The following is a 17,973-nucleotide window of genomic DNA, read 5'->3' on the forward strand; positions in this document are numbered from 1 at the left end:
AAATAAGCCATCCAAATGGAGGGGGGGGGGAAGGTACAAGAACAAAGAGGTCATATATTTTAAGGATGGCCTCTCTGTTCTCTCACCTCACCTTCAACTTCATGCATAATTTTTCTGTGAATTCTCTAGTAAATATGTCACTTACTCTCCTTTACTTTTAATAATACTCAGACAGGATCAGATTTCTTTGCTTGTACAACGTGATAACACTATCCAAATGCTGGATATGCTAAAATCATCCTTACAGAAAACTTCCCTAAAAATGCAACATGCACATAAGGAGCCTGACAGATAGATGACTTCTCTCTCACAGTTAAAGCCCAATCACTTTCTCATATTAAGTTGCTGCCTAATGGCTTTTCCAGAAATGGTCAGTTACAGTGAATGTCCATTGGCATAGTGCTGTGCCTAAGGAGCTTAGCTGGGACTTTTTAGTAATCTGTTATGAGTCTTTGCTATAATGAGAGTCAACTATTCATTTTGATACAATTATGGAGACAACTACTGCATTAAGAATAATTAATTTCTTGATGTTTCAACCTTCATATTAAGATCATCTGGAGTATACACACATATACACACAGACAAGCTACATAATAATTCAAATAGCCAAAATGACACTTATCTGATCAACTTTTTTCTACTGGACTGACTTCTAGTGAAAAAAAACTACATTAAAGCTATATGATATATATTATTATAATTTTCTTAGCAAATTATCTTTACCAAATTTCTTAGACTGAAATAGCCGACAGATGAATTTAAGCAATTTCTCATCATTGAATGACTGAGAACAGTAAACCACAAGCCACTGATAACATGGACAACCGTCTTCAATGAACAGTCATGTGATAAACTTTTTGAGCTACACCTTGAACAATGACGAACTCTTACTACTTAGTAAAGGCCTAAACTTTGCTGTGGTACCTAGGACAGTTAATAAATTGGAATTTATATAACATTCTGAGATAAGTATCAAGTTTCTCCCAAATAACTGGTAAAATTAAACAATACTAAAACAATAACCAGTACCTGAGCAAAACTGCAGCAGCTATGAACCTTTAAAAGAAAATCAGGATATTGCAATTACTAGAGGTGATAAAGGGAATGCTACTGATTTTAAGCTGAAATATAACCCAACTAATTGGATTACCCCCCCCCATCCCCAGTTTAAAAACTTCTTCCATACAATATGCACTCCCTGAGAATTTACAGCCTGTATAAGATTTGTAGGGAGAACACACTGCTTAGGCCAATAATTCAAGGTATTAACAGCCCCAATTACCACCTTGGTCAAGAACTAGCTGACACTCAAGGAGTTGGTAGGTCATCCCCCCCACCCCCATATAAAAAAACAACACTTTGTAAACAATTAAAAACATCACATCCAATAAGTAATTTTTTCAATCAGTTTTGATGTATCTGCCAAAATGAATGTCCCAATCAATGGCAATTCTTTTACAGAAAAGAAATTTCTGCTGATATCATGGGCTGCTTTGCTCATGTACTATATTCTGGTTTTTTTGTTTGCCAAAATACTTTTTTTTAAAATACTTTGTTTGCCAAAATACTATTTCAAATAGAAGACACAGACATGGGCTAGCCATTACCCCCACCCCCCATCCACTGCTAACTTTTATATGAAACCCTTTGTGTGCAACGTACTATAAGAGTCCTTTACTTTAAAACCCGAAGTCTAGCTTAGGTATGTTGATGATGACATTTTTGTTATCTATCCCCCATCCCGGCTGCCAGACTTTAGACACCCTCCTCAGCCAACAGAACAAAAACATGAATGCATATAATTCACAATTGAAGTTGAGTCAGAACACACACTTCCATTTCTGGATGCACCTGTTACACATCTTCCTTCCTTCCAGTCTTTCCTTCATTATTTACTCTAAGCCTACACATACAGATAAACTCTTATCACCACTCAACACAAAATCTAGACATCATTAACACACTATTAAACAGAGCTTTAAAGATTTACTCCAATGAGCAAGCACTTAAGAGTGAATTAAAAATGATCAATGATACTTTCCTAAAAAATTGCTACAGCAAAAATACTATCGCCAAAATTCTTCACAAGACTGACCTAATAATAACAACAAACTAGATTACAATAAAACTGTAGCCTTTCCGCAGATTAAAGGGATATCAGATAAAACAAACACAATACTACACATACATAAACTTAACGCAACCTTTAAACCTCCTGCAAAATTAAACAACTTATTCAAGTCAGTCCTCCAAGGATCGCTTTCATTTCCTGGTGTATTGTATTCAATGCATCTTAAATAACCTGCCTTAAATAAGTGAAACTGGATGCACAATTCCTATCTGGAAAAAAGGATCGTAAACGATGTATTAAATTTCAGTATATCTGGCTTTTCCGATCATGCCTTGGATACTTTACACATTATTATAATTAGGACTGCACTACTCCAGGATATTAGCCTTAACATAACAAAAATGTTAAATTATTGATTAAGCCACCAGTATTACTATATTAAAATATGAATCCCGCTCCCCTCTGGTCATATAAAAATAGGATATAGATTAGGTGTAGATATTTTTTTTCTTCACTAGAGATAAGGCCAGTAGAATTAACAGTTGATGAAATTACTGTCACTTTGGCATACCGTTTGAATTGTAATGTAGCTTGTTGGCGTACTCCCCCCCCCCAGATGATGGCCTTAATATCAAAGTCGAAACATCAGGAAATTATTTGATAATTTTTTTTTTTATCAAAATGAATGTTGTTCACTGTGTGACTTTTAAAAGAAAGAGTCAAAAATAAGTAATTTCTTAGCTTCAAACTTTCAGTAAATGTAATAGAATGGAATTTTGATTTTCCAAGAATTCAATTAATTTATTAGGTAAGCTGAGGATATAAATCCGATTATTGCCATGAATTTCTGTGACTGTTTCTAGGTGAGAGATGAATTTCATTGCCCATTAGGAGATCACTGCTCTGCTTACTGCAATCCTGAAGTGGTTTGAATATGTTCCATGCCTGGTCTCCAGAGTAGGGTTTCTAGATTACATAACACACAACACACACTTCTTCCTATTTAAGAAGAGTGTAAAGGAAACAGTTGTTCCAAGAATCCATTCCATTTGTTTACGATTTTCTTTTAGATAAACTTAATACACAACATTTATAAATAATGGTTAAAATGCAGAAATGAGGAACATGATCCAAGATTATGGCTTCTCAAATAGGCTTAATGAAGATAGTAGCAGTAGTAGTAATAATAATAATGCTTCGATATTTTCAAAGCCATTATTTGCAAGTGAAATTCCCATAAAACATAGTGACTATTCATTATGTCAACTATACATATCTTTGGAACTGCGTGAAAAACAGCTTTGCATTTGTTAACTTCTATTAAAGACTGGCTGGATGCTTTACTTTTAATGATATTCATGTTGCAACTACACTGTAAAAAGTTGTCATACTTCAGGTAAACAGGTCAGAAAAACCTAAGTTTCTGGAAGGGAAAATCCTGTCACTGTTGCCTGCGATAGGTTAATTTGTTTACAGCTGAAAAGCATCATTAAGGAGTAAACAGTTGATATCCTGAAATAATTAAGCAATTAATGGCTAGCAAAATGATATTAACTGCATGTATTGTTTTAATTGAAACTTATAACTTACTTCAGTAAGTTGTAAGCTTCTTTAAATAATTTATTTTTAAATTTTATGCATACACTACTGACAAACATGTCACAGTAGCATATGTGTTTGCATGCATCAATTGTATCAGCGGAACAAAATACAAAACTGCAATTACAAATACCATAAACAACAGACCAGCCTAAAATAAAATTAAAGATACAGAACCAACATGATCAGTGAAATGTCATGGGTCAAATTCAGGAAATGACAAAAAAATGTAAAATTTGTAGAGAAGTTTTTACATTTTTCAATCAATTAAGGCAGTGGCTAAAATTTCATCTTATGGGCTGCTTTCATACATTATAAACTTAATTTTACCTAAACTTATAACCAAAGTACACACAAAAGCATTAAAATACTGGCCTCAGCAATATCATCCGCAGATGCATCACCATGATCGGCAAACCACGTGAAGAAGGTACGTGGCTGTTCGTGGCCTCTCTTACGGTTGTTCTTCATCTGTGCTTGTCTTTCCTTGTGTCTTTTGGTCAAATCCATTCCTTCTTTCCACTTAATAGGTGTGGACTGTGAGGCAGGATCACCTAATAAATGGAACATAAACAATATTACATTGCATATTCTCAATGAGACAATATAAAATAATAATAATTTGAAGTTGTTCCTTTTACAGTCTCATTAGCATTAACTGTCTTAACCCTGTATATAAGGTACCTGGAAATTCAACAAATGATTTCAGAGGAACTTAATTAGAAATTACATCCAAATCCTCATTCACAGGAATTTCGATGAACATGTGGTTTTTAAAAGGGATGAGAAATACATTATGGGAATGAAGGATCAACCAATTTTGACATTTCTGCTTACTTTTATTAGGCTGTAATGTAGTTTAATTAATGACAAAGCTTTTAGCAGCATTCTTCGCCTGAATTTGTTGAACTAAAATGTAACAATCTGAAATGCAGATTATCTCGTGAAGAAAGTAAGCAACTGATATATTAAAATAGGTGGTATATAAGTGGTAAATAAATCACAGGAGTAAGTGGAGTTGACTTTTATGACCATAGTTGTTTATTATATTTATCAATGACTCCAGTTTAATGATAACTTGTAAAATTTCTATTTTCAATAATGATGTGTAACAGGATAGAACAGTGAACTGTTCAAATGGCCCAAATCTTAAGGATGACCTTAAAGCAGGAGTAGACATGAAAGCAAGAGAGATAAAATTTAACACAAATGTTTAAATAAGAGCTCGGAAAACATCAATGAATGTAAAAAAAAAAGATGTTCCTTTCCCACTCCAAACATTATACCTAAACCTGTATCATAAATCCCATATATTCACTAAAAACGCTTGATATCCAGAAGACTCCAATTTTTAACAAATCATGAATCTGACATAGACATAAATTTCCAGTGAAATTGTTGCCAATATTCTTCCAATTCTCTTAAGCCAATAAACAAAGAAATAACTGCTGGCCATCACCTGTCCACTGCCAATTATAAACATACTAAACAAACTTCACTCTCCTCTGTCTAGTTATGTGCTGATCTTATTTGGTGAGCCACGCATTATTAAAGATAAAAGAAAATCAATAGCACTCCCTCCTTATAGATCAACATGATGTTTCAGGAAATTTTTGCCAAAGTTAAACTGGCATCTTCAAGGACTAGGATATCTGGAAGATATTCTAGTCCTTGAAGATCCTAAGTAAATTCAAAGATTGAAGATCATCTTTTTCAAAATCTTGCCCCCCCCCCCCCTCAGAGAGGACACAGATATAGGGGATGGTGATGAATTTGTTGTAATCCAAGTTTCGAGGTGTGTGTGGGGGGAACTATACTGTGGCTGGTGCAGAGTTATCAGAGCAATGTGATCTATGCAATCTAGCAAGAACTTCATCTCTTCTGTTTCTACATTAACTACACTGCCAATGCTTAATTTCATGCAATTTATTTGTCAGTGCTTCCTGCCAAGTGTATAAGGCTCACTCAACCAGATAAAAATTTTATTCCTTTCTTGAGTGAAATAATGGCACTCCACCACAACTTGGCAAATAATAAGAAGAGTATCACATTGTTCAGTTCACACAGAGGTGGATCATCAGTGCCCAACAAATAAGAATGAGTAAGATAACAGTGACCTATGCAATCTAACAAGAACTTCCTCTCTTGATTAAGCAGCAGTAACGACACTGCTGCTTAACCTCATGCAATTTATTTGTCAGTGCTTCCTGCCAATGATTAATTAGCTTTGATCTTCAACTGTCTGTTCTTTAGAACCTTCAGTGGAACTACAGCTAGGCATACCTAAATTCCACATTTTGATCTTTGTCCTGCCATTTTGATGATTATCCTTGTATTTAGTGATGAATGCGACACAGAAGTTGGACACAGTGCTATTTTTAATTCTGCCAGTTTGCATTCTTCTTTGATACATCCCATATTGATATTTTGCATACAATATGCATGGCTGACTTTTCACTATTCGTTCTGATTTCCTCATGAAAACAGCATGGGTTTAGTTTAACCAAATGACACCCCCCAGATGGTAAGATATTTCAATTTCACCATGTTGGTACCATCATTTTGTTTTTGAGATATAGTATGTCATCTTAAAATTCAATTCTCAGAAATAAAATCAAATATTGAGGTACTCAATATTTGTTGCATCAAACTTCTCAGTAAAATTCTGAAAAGGGTTGGGGTCCTCAGCTCCTGCTAATGATCAAAAGAGCTGTTAAGGTCAAAACTTTAGTACAGAATAATCAATGATAATTTACTGACATTTAAGCCTCTGTCTTGAGGCTGTGTTTATAACTAAGAATTCTGGTCACTGACAGTAACACCAGGACTACAACCTAGTAGTGAAAAATAATCTGGAGGAAAAAATAGTAAAATAAGTATATAAATTAAATAATGTCAAGTTCTGAATTAGTCTCAAGAACTATGCTTTCAGCAAATGAGTTCCTGAATACATTTCTGACTGATATTAGACCATAAGAGTTATTGTTTTAGCAATTTGTACTGTAACTTCAAAGTAACAGATAACAAATTGAAGATCCAGTATAGAAGGAAACTTCTGAACTTTATTATCATTAACTATCAATCAATAAGTATCCTCAAGGGGAGTAACTGTGGTTCTTTTTGAATTACAGCTGAAACAATAAAGGTTATGAAGCCAGAGTATTGAAAATAAGGGGATAAACATCCTTTGTTGTTTTATAGCCAGTAAGCGAAACTAAAGATCGATAACTATAAGTTTCATGCCAAAAAACTATCGGCGAAGGCAATTCGAAGTAAAGGTGGAACAAGCTCCCTCACTATTCTTGATATTTTCTCATAATGTAAAACACAGCTCCTAGGAGATGTAATACCGTCATTACATTATGAGGAGAGGTCACTACCCAGACCGGTTTCAACCTTTTTTTGAGGTCTCATCAGTGAGTAGGTAGACCTGGAAGATATCAAAGCTTAGTGAAAAGAACTTAGAAACCTTCACTATATGATTTGCCTTCGCCGATAGTTTTTCGGCATGAAACTTATAGATCGTAGTTATCGATCTTTAGTTTCGCTTACTGGCTATAAAACAACAAAGGATGTTTATCCCCTTATTTTCTATATTAAGGTGCCAGAAAACTAGCCATTTGGCTTTTTATCTTAACTAAAATATAATTACACCTTTATAGCATTCGTATAGTGAAGGTATGTAAGTTCTTTTCACTAAGCTTTGATATCTTCCAGGTCTACCTACTCACTGATGAGACCTCAAAAAAGGTTGAAACCGGTCTGGGTAGTGACCACTCCTCATAATGTAATGACGGTATTACATCTCCTAGGAGCTGTGTTTTACATTATGAGAAAATATCAAGAATAGTGGGGGAGCTTGCTCCACATTTACTTCGAATTGCCTTCGCCGATAATTTTTCGGCATGAAACTTATAGATCGTAGTTATCGATCTTTAGTTTCGCTTACTGGCTATAAAACAACAAAGGATGTTTATCCCCTTATTTTCTATATTAAGGTGCCAGAAAACTAGCCATTTGGCTTTTTATCTTAACTAAGCCAGAGTATTGTCACCATACTGCATGTGCTCTACTGGTCAGTTTGTCCACTTTTTGCAAAATATCCAAGCTTCTCATAGGGAGACCTGCCACCTCTATAAATTCACTTCCTAGACAGGATCGGAATCCAGGTCTTTCAGCAAAGGAAGTAGAAAATGCAATTATAATACTAGACAATTTAAATTTACATCATTACTACCTTCCTATTAAGAACTTTCTTCTAAATTAATCTGTTATTTGTCGAGTGTCAGATTATCAAAATACATCCAAGCCTTCTAATCAAACACTCAATTTTCCTATCCTCTTACATGCCATTCATGTGACCTCAACATGTTAGATCTGATCACACTTGATGAACTGCAACTCAACACTCATATTCAGTTAACTAGGCAGAAGGTTATCTTGTATACAATGCTTGTTTTATGTTTTAGCCAATTTCTCTTGATTTCTGAATAAATTTATTTAACTGGTTATCCACCATATACCGGAATTGCTTATTCTATTATCTATTTCCATTTGTAATTTACAGTTTTCTAAAACTGCACCTGAATAATTAAAATAATTATTTATTATTTATTAAACAGTTTACTGTCAGATACATCAACCTACAGTGTCCTAGTAACAGATCCAACACTAAAGAATCACAATGACACCAATGATTTAATACGTCACATGGTGAACTGGTCTATAGACTTAAAACGAAGATTGAAATCCATGCATCCACTAACACCAAGACTATATGATGCTCCTAAGGTACACAAGAATGGAATATCACTATGCCCAATTGTAGATGGAATCAATTCGCCAACTTATCTGTTATCTAAACACCTGGCAGGCCTCCTCAAACCACACATTCATAATTCGGATATTTATATACGAAATTCGCAACATTTCGTTGAGAAACTGAACAACATCTCTATTCACTAACATCCCTGTGGAGGAAGTCATCAACATTTTAGGAAGTTTGCTCCCACAAGACATTACTCCTCTGTTCCGTCATTGTTTAACATCAAATTTTTTCTTATGGAATAAAACCTTATATCAGCAATTGACTGGCCTTGCTATGGGTAGCCCCCTCTCTCCATCTTGTGCTGATCTCTTTATGGAGGATTTTGAAAGTAAAATCTTATCTCAAACAGACCCTAAACCCACAGTATGGTGGAGATACGTGGACGATATCTTTATTGTTTGGAACCACACAAAAAAGGACCTGTTCGATTTTCTTAACAAAATCAACTCTCTACACCACACAAATTCACTCTAGAACTTGAAAAAGATAACCAATTATCATTTCTGGACACTTTAATTAAGAAGTTTCAGTATGGTGGTATCAACCTCTCAGTTTACCGCAAACCTACCAATACAGGATGTTATTTACATTCCACTTCCTACCACCACATTTCTCAGAAACGTAGTATTATACACATGCTGAAGAACCGTGCCTCTCTCTCTCCTTACAACAGATCAACAAGACCTCCAGGTCCCTGATATCTAACAACCTTACCATGAATGGATTTCCTCGAAGACACACCCACAAGATACTTTTCTCTGAACCCCAACAAAGACAACGAGATGATATACGTTATATTTCTACCATCGTCATTCCATACTTAGGGACAGTTTCCAATAAGATCGCAAGACTCCTTAGACCACATAAAATAACAGTGGCCTTTAAACCTACAGAAATGATTAGACAATTCTTAAGATCTCCAAAAGATGGCCATCCTTTCTCCAAATATGCTGGAGTTTATAACATCGTGCGGTTTGAATTACATCGGCTCCTTGAAGTTTGGCCGATGTAATTCAAGCCGCAATGTTATAAACTCCTGCATATTTGGAGAGTTCAAGAAGAGAGTTAGGCATCTGATAACCTATAAGAGCGGGGATAGAATGAGTCAGATTGACTATATTATGTGCCGTAGAAAACATCTGAAGGAGGTGAAATACTGTAAAGTGATTAATGGAGAAAGTGTAGCAGCACAGGTTAGTTGTGGTAGACTGTGATATAAAAGGAAGAAAAGAACACATAGGTGATGTCAATAATAACAGAGAAGAAAAATCGGGGTTAACTTTTCATTTCTCAAGAACGAACCATACCATAGAGTGGGATAGAAGCACAATTCCTTACATAGAGGAGGACTTCTGCCCCCGAATTTTCAAAGAGGCCCGCTGTATACAAAACTTTAACAGGAACCAAGGATTAATCTTGCCCGTGATCTGGAAGACCCTTATTAGATCTCTCAACTCGCCAGAACTGAATTACAGTGCCAACTATAGAACGCTCCTAAATAACAACAAGTGACATCATGCACGCTCTATGCATGTATTGTGCATGCTCTGTTCTTTGTTTAATATAATTGGAATCAGTTGATTATAGTTTGTAACAGGTTTTTTACTTTTTAGTGCCTTACATCAGTTATGTACCCTGAAGATGCCAACAGCCTTAGTTGGTGAAACTAGTTGGTATAACATAGTTGTTTATTATATGCACTTGATCAATATAATCCCATGAAAAGTCATTCTAGGGCTTTTTGGTCAAGAAAATTAAACGTTTTTTAAAATTTATTATAGTCTAACCAAGTGGAAAATAAACTTCCAGCATCTTTCTCTAAATCCAGAGTAATTTAATAATGAGGTGGTACACTTTTGGCAATTCGTATAAGTAAATATGACCTCTCCATTGTTACTGCCTTAGTATCGACACTTCTGGGTTTTGGCTCCCAATGACGAGACCTCAATAAAGGTCGAAACCGGTCTGGGTAGTGGCCCTTCCCTTAATGCATAACATTATACATGTCCGCAAGGAAAATGTGCTTTGCATTATGGGAGATACTGAGAGAAGGAGTGATGAGAGTTTGATCTACCTTTACTACGAGTTGCTTCAGTCCTGAAGATACTTCAAGCGCAAACTTTGTTTGCCCACACTTGGATAAAGGATTAAACTAAATTTATTATAACATAAATATCTCTCAGTATGTGAACAGGTGAGCATTCAGAAGTCCTTACCACTAAAAATTACCTACATTATTATTATAAAGTTACTTTTTAATGAAAGAATATATAAAAAATAGTGTTTCTGATCTTTCCCTTCTTTGAAGGAAAGTATTAAAAATGAGCATAACTAAATTACACATTAACAAAAAAACCTTCAAGAATTTAAATAATATATATATATATATATATATTGTAAACCTGTTCAATAAAATCAACAATCAAGTGCATTATAACAATAACTCTCTTTCAGCTTGTACAACGATACGAAGTTTGACATTCCAATCAGTGCATTTTAAAATGCACCAGTTATGGTTTTGTTTGAATTCATTTTTGCAGGCAAATAATTCATTATTTCATAAAATTATAGTGAATCACTAAAATTTCATTTAATAATAATTGTTCAAATGTTCAAGAAAAGAGTTGGGCATCTGATAACCTATAAGAGCGGGAATAGAATGAGTCAGATTGACTATATTATGTGCCGTAGGAAACATCTGAAGGAGGTGAAATACTGTAAAGTGATTAATGGAGAAAGTGTAGCAGCACAGCACAGGTTGGTTGTGGTAGACTGTGATATAAAAGGGGAAAAGAAGAATAGATGGAAGTGGCAGATACAGAGGAGAATAAAGTGGTGGAAATTGGAAGAGGAAGGCCCAAGGAATAAGTTTAAAGAAAAGGTATTGAAAGAAATGAAGTTACCAGAGGACGTGGAAGAATGGTGGGATGTTAATAGTCGGAATATTAGAAAAATTGGAGAAGAGGTGCTTGGTATAACATCAGGAAAGGGACCGCCTGAGGATAAGGAGGCATGGTGGTGGAATGAGGAGGTGCAGTTGGAGATCAAGGAAAAGAAAGAGGCAAAGATAAAATGGGACATGTCTGGAACTAGAGCCAACAAGGAGGCATATAGATTAGCGAAGAAAAATGCAAAGAGAGCTGTGGCAAGGGCAGTTGATGAGGTTTATGAAGAACTGGAGAGAAACGGTGGTGAAGCTCAGTTGTTGAGAACAGCAAAAGGCAGAGATAAGGCCTCGAAAGACATAACATCAGTCAAGCAGATAAAGGATGCCTCAGGAGTAGTATTACAAGAGGACAAAATCAGAAGAAGATGGAAAGAATTTTCGTAAACTACTAAATGAGGAGAATCCGAGAGAGAGGTGTGAGGATGGAGAGGCAAACGAGAGACCAGTGCAAGACATGAGTAGAGAGAAAGTGGATTGGGTACTGAGAAAAATGAAGAATGGAAAGGCTGTGGGGGGCAGACCAGATACCTGGGGAAGTGTGGAAAAGTTTGGGTAGTGAGGGCGTGGATATGTTATGGGATCTGATGAGGAAAATAGCCCAACAGGAAAAGATACCAGAGGAATGGAGGAAAAGTATTCTCGTCCCAATCTACAAAGGAAGAGGAGATGTTCAAGACTGTGGCAACTATAGAGGGATCAAGCTGATGTCACACACATTGAAGATATGGGAAAGAGTAATTGAAGGGAGGATACGGCAGGAAACGAAAATTGGTGAGGAGCAGTTTGGATTTATGCCAAGAAGAGGGACAACGGATGCGATATTTGCACTGAGGCGATTGATGGAGAAATATAGAGAGATGCAAGTGGAGCTGCACATGGTGTTTATAGACCTGGAAAAGGCATACGACAGAGTGGCCAGGCAGAAGGTATACGAGGAAGAAGGGGATGTCGGAGAAGTAGTGTTGGTGAAGGAGATGTATGAGGGAACAGAAACTCAGGTCAGGCCTAGTGTCGGCATGACAGAAGGGTTCCCCATTGTCGTAGGGCTACACCAAGGGTCAGTTCTGAGCCCCCACCTCTTTGACCTGGTCATGGATGTACTAGTGGAGGATGTCGAGAAGGAGGCACAATGGCGCATGCTGTTTGCCGACGACATTGTTCTATGCGAATCATCCCGAGAGAAGCTTGAAAATACCCTGGAAGAGTGGAGAAAGGTATTGGAGGAGAGAGGCATGAAAATTAACTGGGAGAAGACTGAATATATGTCAATGGGGAGTGACGAGGATATGATCATACGACTTCAGGGTGAAAGGCTAATTTCAGGGAAGAAATTCAAGTACTTTGGGTCGGTTGTCGAGAGGAATGGTGACCTGGATGAGGAAATACAGCACCGAATAACATGCGGCTGGATGAACTGGAGGAAGATAAGTGGGGTCCTGTGCCACAAGAGAGTGAGTTATAAGAGGAAAGGAAAGCTGTATAAGATGGTGGTGAGGCCGGCGATGCTTCATGGTGCAGAGATGTGGCCTATAACAAAGGCACAGGAGAGGAAGATGGAGGTAGCAGATATGCGGATGTTGAGATGGATGAGTGGTGTGACAAAGAAGGACAGGATAAGGAATAACTACATCAGAGGGACGGTTAAGGTGGGACCAATTGGCAAGAAGATACAAGAAAGTAGGCTGAGGTGGTTCGGACATGTAGAGAGGAAGGGTGAGGAGTATGTTGGTAAACAAGTGGAGTATATGGAGTTGGAAGGAGGAAAAGAGGCAGACCCAAGCTCAGGTGGAGGGATAAGGTGACAGAGGATCTTAGGGAGAAAGGATAGAGTCCAAAGGATGCCCTGGACCGGAGAACTTGGAAGAGGAAGGTTAAAGATTGGTGCGCCGACCCCGTTTAACATGGGATAAGGCATAGTGAAAGAAGTTCAAATGTTCAGAAGATTTCAAAGCAAGCACAAATATGTACTCATGAGTGCAACCTCTCAATGGGTGACCACAGATCTACTATCAAAATATCTTGCTGTCAGGCATGATGAGATGAAAATTGAAGAAGTTTCTTTTTGAACTGGAAACTAAAGCATAAACCTTCAAAAAAGATTTTTCTGAGGAATTCCAAAAGCAAAATCATGGAAATACAGTCATCGGACCTCCTAAAGTACTATCTATAAAAAAGGGAGGATAAAACAGTTTGATAATTTTTGTACTGAATGTTCCCGGAAAGGTTTACGTATTCTTGAGAAAAAAACTAAGAAAAATTACTGAAGAAAAACCTGGGGAATAACAAGTTGGCTTCAGGCTAGGCTTGTCTGAATCTTATAGTCGGGAAATCATTGGAATATAACAAAGTTAAGTTCTGTGCACATCTGGAAAAGGAAAATGTTAGGACCACGATTCCTCAAATCCTTGATATGTTATATTTAGGGGGAATATTACTATAATAGTAATATCCTCCCCCCAAAAAATTGCTTCCTGTTGATATTAATCAGTTATATATCATGCTTTCAATACAAGTGATCTAACAATTTGATCTTCTAGGGCAGCTTTTTTCAATTATTTTTTACTCTAACCCAGTATACTCTTTCATATATTTATCTGTACAACCAAATTGAACTAAAGTTTCATGAAACAGTATGGTATTCTTACTACACATGCTAGAATAAAAACATAAATTAGAAAATATTTTTATTTAATGCAATGGGTGGACATGCCTGTTAAGTTTATTTCAATATGGAATACCCACCCACCCACACACACAAGGATATTATGTGCATATCTAGTGCACTGTTCAGCATGTTTCTTTTCAATCAGTTCAAGGTTGAAAATTCTAGTTTATACAAATAGGTTATGAACAGTAATAACAACAGTCCATACTTCCAAAATGGGATTTTTAAAAATCTTAATTAATCTAAAACGATGATTAACTTAATATTTCAATCATTCTTCAGTGAACTAGGCTGTAATAGTTTATTCTCATTTTCAGGCACCAAGTTTAACCCGGTTATTGATTCAAGGTTTTGAATAATAAATGGATCTTTTATCCAAACGTTTTTCTTTAATGTTTCAGATTTTTCTTATGACAGATCAAGTAGGATTTGAACCAGCAGCCGGCTGGCTAGAGCCAATATGTTAACTACTCAGCCAACCAAGCTAGCAATTACTCAAAACATTCAAAATATCTTTAGTTTTATGTTATGTTTATCATATCTGATTCCTTTTTACAGTATTCCTTCCTCCATTTTTTAAACTTTTCCATAGCATTGAAAACATTTTAACAATGAGATAAAGAGATGAGCAAAGTAAAGAAAAAAGAAGAGCTGCAAATCAAACATCACATTCTGATCCAAGTGCTCCACAAAATAAGTTTTGCTCGTCTTTCAACAAAACTGCTACAAAAGGAGCAACATAAACCATAATTTCAGAGACAATATAAAGTCCTCATTTTAACAATGATCTAGTCTTCTGTATAGTTACTTGTCTTCAAGATTTTGTTTAACTCCACTTTACACATTGCTTAAATGCCTTACATTGTTCTCTCTTTCTTTAGGATGCCAGCTCACCTATTTGTGAGAATCTTCTGATACAATTTATTTATTTATTTCTGGACTCCATTTCTAACTTGAGTCCAGCACAAAGTTCTGATTTTTCTATCTTTGCAGACAACTTTATCATGTCTCTCTGGGTGGATTAATCAATATTCTCTACAGATTCTCAGATATACAAAAACATTTGTACACTCGAATCTATGGTAAGCTGCTCAAACGACTATCTCAAAATTTTTGTAAACTCTTATATACTGAACCAGATATCATAGTGTTATGAACAAGTTAGTAAGAATTTTCTTATTTAGAGAGATTAAGAAACAATCTCTATGTAGAATCCATGATTCCACATGTGAGATTGTTATATAAACTCAAAAAAAAAAAAAAAAAGGGGGGGGGGAAGATGGGTACATAAAATAAATGTGGCATGGATAGGAGAGTGACTAACTGACAGGTATCAGAAAGTAACATATGGAGGTGATGAGAATCAAAGCAATCAGTGGTCACCTCATTTTCTAGTTAAAGAATAATGGTTTCAGATAATGGGGCTGAATTAGAGCAGTATATCTGTTGAGACAAATGATAAGGGACATATCTGATACCCTGCAGGTTGACTTGATCTATGAGCAAAAGCAAATGAATAGTTTAATGTCTCTAAATGCAAGATTATACATCACAGACAAAGGACATTACAGAAAGAGTATCATATTGAGGAATTTGCTACAAGTGATGAATAAAGCAAGAGACTATATATAGTTAAAGTTTAAGGTTCAAAACTGCTAAGATGGTTGTGTCATTACATCAGATAGCTGTACTGCTGAAGAGCACTAAAAAGGATGTTATCTCTCACTTTACAAGCCTTTCATAAGATCCCACACATGACTATTGGTGAGAAAATGGAGACAGCCAAAAAGATCCTGAGGTGGTGACCAATTCTGCCTGGAATGCTGGAAGGGGAGGGGAAGGATGCTTAAGGGGGGTCAGAGCTAAATAAGTAGAAGATTTCCATGCAGATGCAGCCATGTGGAGAACTGACCAGGTTTGTTACTTAAGAATAAAGAGCTAATAAGCTTCATTTCGGCAATGAAAACATTACTTAAACCAAGGGGATATTAAATTCCGCATAGTTTTAAAACCGAATAAGAAACTCAAAGATCAGAATCAGAGAGTTTCTTGCCAAATATAGTAAACTATAAAGTATCGCCGACACTAGTGTTAGCCTAGCGATACTTTATAGTTTACTATATTCAGCAAGAAACTCTCTGATTCCAATCTTTGAGTTTCTTATTCGGTTTTAAAACTATGTGGGATTTAATATCCCCTTAATTTAAGTAATGTTTTCATTGCCGAAATGAAGCTTATTAGCTCTTTATACTTAAGTAACTTAATGGTTGCACCTGTTTGGAAAACTCGTTCGCAGAGTACATAAGTTCTTTTCGCTATACACTTTGGTATTAGGTCTAGCTACTCACTGATGAAGCCTCAAAAAAGGCTGAAACCGGTCTGGGTAGTGACCTCCCTCCATAATGTAATAACAGCATACATTTCCTAGGAAATGTGTTTTTACATTATGGAAAATACCTAAGAATAGCGATCAGAACTTTACCACCTTTGCAACGAGCTGCCCGTATTGTACTACGTACTAGGATCACTTGCATTGGCTAACGCTAGTGTCGCCGATACTTTATGGTTTACTGTATTCGGCAAGAAACTCTCTGATTCTGATCTTTGAGTTTCTTATTCGGTTTTAAAACTATGCGGGATTTAATATCCCCTTGGTTTAAGTAATGACCAGGTTTGTGACCTAATCTCCAATCCTCAACTTCTTGCATTATATCCTTAGTAGGTATCTACCTGGATGTTGAATGAACGGTGATGGACTGGCAGCATGTAATTTAGATGACCAACTGTGTTCTTACTGGTCTAAACAAATATAACATAATGGTACAACATGACAGAATTTCATGTCCTCTGCAATGTAGCCTAGTTAAACAAGATTCCTATTGATTTCATCAAGGAACCAGGGTGAAAAACAAAATGTCAGCTACTGGAACAAATCCCAACTCAACATCGGCAAAATGAACATAAAAAGCCCAGAAAAGAAATGGAACTAGCAGAACTGGAAAAGTACCAGATCGACATAATAGACATTACTGAAACAAAGAAGACAAACAAATGAGCTTTTTAACAACGAATACAGGATATATTAGTAATGACTGGAGAAAAAAAGGAGAAGCTATAGTATTCAATGCTAAAGACAAGGATTATTTTCTTGAATGGGAGGAAATATCAAGTAGAGTGATGTGGGCAAATACACAAATGGGGAACTGAACAATGCGACTTATTTGTGCATGTGGTCACAAAATATTCGGAAATTTTGGAGGAAAAAACAAAGCTAATAAAAATGTTAAGTGCTTAGTGGATTTTTGTTAAGGGTATTCCAAATATGTAACCAAATTCATATGAAGAGAAGATGAAAGTAATAAGAAAAGTTTCACTATGTTATTGTTAGTAGTGATGTCTTTAAGCTGGGTTCAGGAGACAAAGGTATATTGTGAGCAGGATAAAATTGAATATCTCATTCAAAACTAAATGAACATTCAAGTTTTACAATGAATCAAAGTAAAGTATCTTGCAGAGGTGAACTGCAGACTCAAACATTATTCAATAAAAAATAACAGTTTGAAAACAAGAACCAAAGTTTTCAGCCAAAGCCACTAAATCTCCAAACCTTGGAGAATTAGTGGCAGATCACTAAGAAGACACTGACTGATTCAGCCAGCAAGGCTGAATTAATCAATGTGGTGAGGTTATCTGCAAGGATAGAACAATCCGAACTCGATGGTGGATGAAGGAAGTTAAAGAGGCAGTGAAGAAAAAGAAGAAAATGTATCAATAGTTTCTGGCAAATAAGTCAGCTTGTGCTGTGAGAGAATACAAATGAGTAAAAAAGCAAAGAACTGTGCACAACTAGCTAAATAAAT

The 17,973-nt window shown here is 36.0% G+C and overlaps 1 protein-coding gene across 1 annotated transcript in view; it reads right to left on the minus strand.

The window, feature by feature from the left end:
- Positions 1-17,973, minus strand: part of LOC150109232 (protein SET-like) — a 104,206-nt gene that overhangs the window by 39,822 nt on the left and 46,411 nt on the right. Inside the window, exon 3 of the mRNA XM_090412296.1 lies at positions 4,049-4,227. Coding sequence (XP_090268422.1) covers positions 4,049-4,227 — 179 coding nt within the window. The remainder of the gene's footprint in view (positions 1-4,048; positions 4,228-17,973) is intronic.

Source organism: Typopeltis vanoorti, chromosome 2 (genome assembly GCF_054136105.1).
Source record: "Typopeltis vanoorti isolate ZY-2024b chromosome 2, IOZ_Tvanoo_1.0, whole genome shotgun sequence".
NCBI lineage: Eukaryota > Metazoa > Arthropoda > Arachnida > Uropygi > Thelyphonidae > Typopeltis > Typopeltis vanoorti.